Below are 6284 nucleotides of genomic sequence, written 5' to 3' on the forward strand. Positions count from 1 at the left end.
ATCCGATTGTTCTTGATTTCCTGGTTGTTTAGTCTCTACTGCTGTTCCTGATTCTCTCCAGTGCTGCTCTGCCCTGTTTTTACGTGCCTTTGATTTGCTTATTTGTGCTGTGTAAAATGTAACCTTCTGATGACGTTATTTGTGTGTATTGGTTCTAATGCTTTGTTGCCTTTATGTAACTGTTTATTTTAAGACTAAGTGTTCTTTGTTGCGCCACACGGAGTGGCATCAAGTTACTGCAGCTGTGTCCTCTTTGTGTTCTTTTCCATGTTTTTATGAAGTCCTTTTCTTATGTGTCTGTTCTTATGGTGTTATGTTGGTTGTTCTCTATTGCTGCTGTAACACAGAAATTTCCCAACTGTCGGATCAATAAAGTACTCACTCTACTGTGGTGAAACTGATTCACAATCACTTGTGCTTCCTAAATGGACAGATTGGTATCCCTGAAGTTTAACTTGGTGTTGTACTGTGATGATTAGGTGTTCCCTTAAATTTTTGATAAGTTTATATATAAAAGTGCTGGATGCTTCAACCATGTATACAAGACATTTAGCAGTTTTAACCCCTTGATCCATTATTTTTAACTAACCATTTCAGCTGTTAATCACTTGAACTCACTTTATTCAGACAATGATTTGGTCCTCTGACCTTCATCGGCCTCGATAATCCAGTGAACTGTTTATCTGTAATTTTTAGGTAACTATTTTAACCATATTTTCAAGTACTTATCCATTTCTTTTAACTGCTGTACCTATTCTGACATGTTTACCTATTTTAACCATTTATCCATTATGTAGAAACATTTTAAGACTGCATCCATTACTTTAACCATTTAACTGCTGAGATAGCCCTGCTTGCTTGCTTTTCATACACTGTCAGTTACACTACAGTTCATTCAATGTGAGGATAATTTTTTGGTTTAAAACCAATTTTTTCAAATTGCCTGCAGTTGAGTTACTCTTGCAGCCTTGTCATACATGCCCTGTGGCAACTGCAGGAGTACCCCCTTCAGGTAAAAAGTACTCCAGGTTGTGAATAACTGCATTGAGGAAAAGCATAGATGTGTACGAATTATCAATTCTAATTGGTTTAGAGGCTTCATGGGGGCCTAATTAATTAATTAGTAAGTATAGACAGAGTAGCAGTACTTTCAGTCTATACCAGTATTATCTGTTAAATCTTCATAAACACATTTAAAGCTTTGTTTTTGACCTCCATGTCAAACAAATACAGAGTTTTTAATTTAAAGTTCTAGCACAACATAAAGTCTCAGTGACAGGTATATAGGATCAAAACCTCTTGATTTGTTGTTTGAATGGTGCTGTTTGTCTGTATGAATTTTGCCTGATGGAGATCAGAGGACCTAAACATCTCCATAATAATGTTCAAGTGATGTGCAGTGTGCAGGACTCTTCGGTTTTTCATGCTTATGACCCCTGTTGTAATCATAGAGTAAGGGTTTGGGAAAGCATATGTTGCTGCAGAAAACACAGCATTTATGAAAGTGAGAGAAGTACAAGAGAAGAAAGAGAAAACGTCATTGCGATAGGAGCAACAGTGCTGAGGAGTAAGGCAGTCAGCAGAAACAATAGCTTTACATCTGGAGGACAGTGCTAGCAGCTCATTAAGAGTATGTCATTCATGCATTAGTCAAGCACTCAGCAGGAGATAACTAGGTCTATTTTAAAGATAACACAGCTTTAATAAAGCAGATCAGATTGATGCACATCAAGCAGAAGGCCTGTGCAAGTATGAACCCAAGACATTTTGAAACCGATCACTAAAATGAAGCAAACAAAGGAAAGACACCTTCTTTTACAACTTATTTTGATCCACTTACTTGAAGCATCAAAGCCACCAGAGGGTGCTGGCATGGTGGTTGAAGGTTCTGGTGCTGCAGCAGCTGGCACCACTGGTATCGCTGTAACTGCAGCAGGTACTGGTGCTGTTAGAGAAGGCAGGGAGCCCAGGGAGTCAAAACCTGACTCCAGGAGATCATTCTGTAATGAAGCTGAGGCTGGAGCCAAGGGAGCCAGACCTGGGGCTGCAGTGGGGGACATCAGGCCTGAAGGATATTACAGACAATAGTTTCTACACAGTTACTCATCTTATTCATCAGCTGCCATACAACAACGACAGGAATAAGATGAGAAGGCCTTTGGCTATGACATCATTCTGTGGTTGTGGTGGACAGATGTTTCCAAATCAGTCTAAACTCACTTTGGAATGTTTGTGTAATGAATTCAGACACTTTTGCCAAGCCTGTGCCATTGTTAATTAGATAAAAGCATCTCAGTCATTACTTACTGCATAATTTCTTAATTGGCTTAAAGCTTTTCAATCAAGCATTTGTCAACATTAAGACTTTTTGCAAGACTTTATCAAATATTTGATGGTACATTCATCCATTCAAATTTAACCATAATTTGTAAATAATTTGAACATTTTGGTTAAACTTTTTAAAGGGACAGTCAGAATATTCTCACCTCCTAGCAGGTCATCTCCAGGTCCTCCAGGAGCAGAGCTCTGTGTCTCCTTCACAGGACTGCCAAAGGAGTCTGCAGGAAGATCCAGTTATCCATAATGCAGCATGGAGGGCAGAAAGGGGGAGAGGTCAGCCCTGGACCACACACTGAGACACAGTGGGGGATAGAAGACAGTGAGACAGATCACACCGACTACCACAATGCATGTACTGAAATTAAAACAAATGAAAATAAATGAAAACATGTCAGGTAAAATGGAGGAACTATGAACTTTAGTGAGGAAAAAAAAAAATCTAATTCCATAGGACTATGGAGGCCTCAGTGGGTTGAATATTTACCTCAGTATAGCATCCACACTTTTTTAATACAGTATAACACGCTGCTAGTGAAGAGCCGAAGAGTAAAACTTCAACAAAAGATACACACCTCTAGTTTTAATGCAGTAGGTTAGCTAAATGTTGATCATTACATAATACATAAACTAAAATACACTGTACAGAAAGAAAACACTCAACGTACACACAGAGTGTCATGATTATATTGGGAATGGAACTGAGGCCTACTACTGTCTGTCCTGTATTTGGGGACTGTCTCCATTCAAATGTTAAAATTGCTTGAATTAGTTTTGCACCTGAGTCTATCCCTACATTTAGACAGTAACAGCCTCATCTGAGAACCTAGCTGTGACAATCATAAAAGAAAAAAGTTAAAATAGAAAATAGACAATGATAATCTGAAATTCAACACACTTTATACAGCATATGTCATCTCAAAGAAGTGCACATGCGTGTGTATTTGTGCATTGAGAGGTTACAGTACCCAGCAGGTCAATGACTGGTGCTGGCTCTGCTTTGGGTGGAGAAGATGCCTCTGGAACAGGTTCTGGAGCAGGAGCAGTTGCAGGAGGAGGTGGAGATGTAAACGAGTCTAACCACAAAGACAGGCAGAGAGAGAAGCAGGAAGGGATGCAATTACTCTCTAAATGAAATGATGAAGAAGGAAGAGAGGATGCTCTGTACATGCACTGTTATTTTGCCTGTTCTAAAAGGCTACATGTAGCTGACAGGCAGAAAGGAAGCAGGAGAAAGAAGCAAGCACCCCTGCATCTTAACTGTGTATCCACGTCCATGAAGCGTGCACCATGTGAAAGTACAGGACTGGTGTGCATATGCATGCAGACACCCACATAATACTAAATTCTTTCAGTTTAGTCTGGCTGCACCCTTCATGAAATAAGGAATGGAAAACAGTGATGCAGTGCAGGTAAAGCAGCTTAACTCACCGGTCACAATGTCTCCAGCCGGAGTCGGCTCAGGCAAAGGAGAGGGGCCACGTGAAACAGCAGGAAGGTCTAATTTACCAATGCAAGCAAGAGGCAGAATACAGGAAAGATGAAAACCGTGGAGGTCGGAGAGCAAAGAAAAATGGAGTAAAAGCATTAGCATGGCAGGTTGAAAGACCCAGCATAGACAGAGGGCAGCCATGACGACAATCCAAGACTTAGAGTGGCTACATGCACAGTTCTCATATCACTATGGGGGACAAACCCAAGACATGTGGGAAAACAGCAGACAGAGGAGTGGAAGTATGTAAACCAGAGAAGTTAAAAGGTTCCACACACACAGAAATGGATATCGCCTCTTGTACCTGCACCAAAAAGGTCTACGCTAGGAGTAGTAGCAGCTTTGGATTCTGTGGTGGGGCTTTGCTCAGGCATAGAATCAAACATATCTGAGAACAAGGACACACAATCAAATGTACTTTCAGATTTCAGGCCCAGTGCAAAATGATGAGTTAAGAAGAAAGATGAGGGAAAGCAGAGAGAGCATAGAGCATATTTTGATCATTATACAGATACTGTACTATAAGTTGCTGTGTATCTGTTCAGTACAATGCAAAATGGAAAAAGTGCACAAGTTAAAAGGGAATATTGCCAAATAAACTCCTATTTGTAATAGTAATTGTTCATATATGATCAGAATTTTACCCGGTTGCCAAAACTGTAATGTGACATCACTGTGACACAGTAAAATCACAGATTAAAGCACGGCTCTGGTGTTTTATGGAGGCTTTTCCACTAATCTCTAAGGTATTCAGCATAATGTCTATAGGAACTCTGTGAGGCTGTACTCAGGCACTGTGGTGCTTTCAGCTATACAAGCTTATGTTAAGCACATACAACTGATTTTATTGCATTAGCATGCTAATGTTAGCTAGTTAGCAGTAAACACAGAAAATGTTGAGAATGTTCTGCAGGTATTTGCAGCTTCTAATAGAGAGCTGGTGTACACATTGAACAGATTGCCACTACACGGTACATTGTAAATAGACAGACAACCATTTCCATGAAAAATAAAGAGGCAATTTTAGTCAACCCTAACCTGCTTTTACAACTGTAGGAGAAAACCAGAGCACCCAGAAAAAACCCATAACATAATTTTATCTGAAATTAAGCAATATTCCCTTTTAACTAACAGAGCATTCTCAGCTGTCAGTATTTAAAATACTGGTGACAAGCAGGAGAAGAAAACTATTTTCTTCCCTTTATGTTTTGGCAGACTATTTGTTAGTATTAGGTTATTAATCAAAACAAGTTGAGCCACCTCTGCTGAAAAAAAAACAAATGTCCCTGGATATCAAATTAACCCTGAGATTTTGGTCACCAAATAATGAACTATTAATGGATTTACATTTAAAGTAGATATTTCAGTTTTGCAGAGGAGGTCAAGATGCTTGATTGACGTGATTAAATGAGCCATATTTGAAGAAAAGCCATCATGAAAAGTAGAAAAACAAATCTGAAATGTAGGGACTGGGCGGGTTGTTATCAGTGTTACTCATCATTGTCACTAGCAAGAACACAGCCATCATCATTATCAAAACTTTCATCATCATCAGTCACAATGCAGTGCAATGTGGTGAGAGGCTTAATGAGAGCAAGAGAACTTTACCACCAAAGATATCTAGAGTCGGGGCGGCTGCAGACTCTGTGGTGGTGGTGTCAGTAGTGGTAGTGGTGGTGGAAGAAGGGGTGGGGGCGGCAGGGGCAGCGATGGTTGGCGCCTCACTAGAGGTGGGAGGGGTGGCAGTGGCCCCTGTCTCGCTGGGCCTCATGGCGAACAGGTCTAGCTCTGGAGCAATGGCTGCACTGCCCTCTGTTGTGGCAAAGGGGTCTTCAGGGAGAGTAGTGTTGAGCAGTTAGGAGGGGTTATGATATGAAGAGAAGGGAAGGGGATGGTGGGTGGATGGGAAGGAGGGGGTATTGAGGGTTTGTTAAAACAACAAACACTGTAAAAAGCACAGTTGTGAGGCAAGTCACCTCTGAATCAAGGGTAGGTACCAATAAAGTAAACCAAGCACACCATCACTCATCAACTTCAGAACTGCATCCACAAAGGACTACAGACAGTAGCAGACAATTAGTTCTTCAGTAACTAATTACTAACTGTACAGTTGGGAGTGTAGAAGAATTGCTGAGTGACTGGCCCACTGGTCAATTAATCTTTTAATTTATGAGAACACTCAATCATCCACGTGTCCCTGGGACATATAATAATGACAAAACCATGCACGCTATGAAGAGCGAGGAGCTTACTCTGGAAGAAAGACGCCGGTTTCTAATCCAGCAGTAACTTGTCTTCCTTCTGTGCAAGTCTAAATTCAGTATTAGCCAGCTAATACTCATCAGGTAACAGTTCAAACAGAAATGAGCCACTTCATTAAGTTGTCACCAAAGTTCCATGAAGTGGCAAATTAAATTAAAAGAAATATAAGCCATCACTGTGTGCATGTGCGCTC

At 40.5% G+C, this 6284-nt stretch overlaps 1 protein-coding gene across 5 annotated transcripts in view; it reads right to left on the reverse strand.

Annotated features, from left to right (window-relative positions):
- The window catches only part of snap91a (synaptosome associated protein 91a), a 49375-nt gene that overhangs the window by 5941 nt on the left and 37150 nt on the right, over positions 1-6284 (reverse strand). For 2 of the 5 annotated variants that reach the window (XM_020621578.1, XM_020621577.1), the window contains 6 exons: positions 5438-5659; positions 4134-4217; positions 3769-3837; positions 3306-3413; positions 2487-2558; positions 1841-2065 (listed from right to left, as the gene is read on the reverse strand). In XM_020621578.1, the coding sequence (XP_020477234.1) occupies positions 1841-2065; positions 2487-2558; positions 3306-3413; positions 3769-3837; positions 4134-4217; positions 5438-5659 (780 nt within the window). The remainder of the gene's footprint in view (positions 1-1840; positions 2066-2486; positions 2559-3305; positions 3414-3768; positions 3838-4133; positions 4218-5437; positions 5660-6284) is intronic. The other 3 variants (XM_020621580.1, XM_020621579.1, XM_020621581.1) reach the window with 3 other exon arrangements.

Source organism: Monopterus albus, unplaced genomic scaffold (assembly GCF_001952655.1).
Source record: "Monopterus albus unplaced genomic scaffold, M_albus_1.0 scaffold262.1, whole genome shotgun sequence".
NCBI classification, from domain to species: Eukaryota; Metazoa; Chordata; class Actinopteri; order Synbranchiformes; family Synbranchidae; genus Monopterus; species Monopterus albus.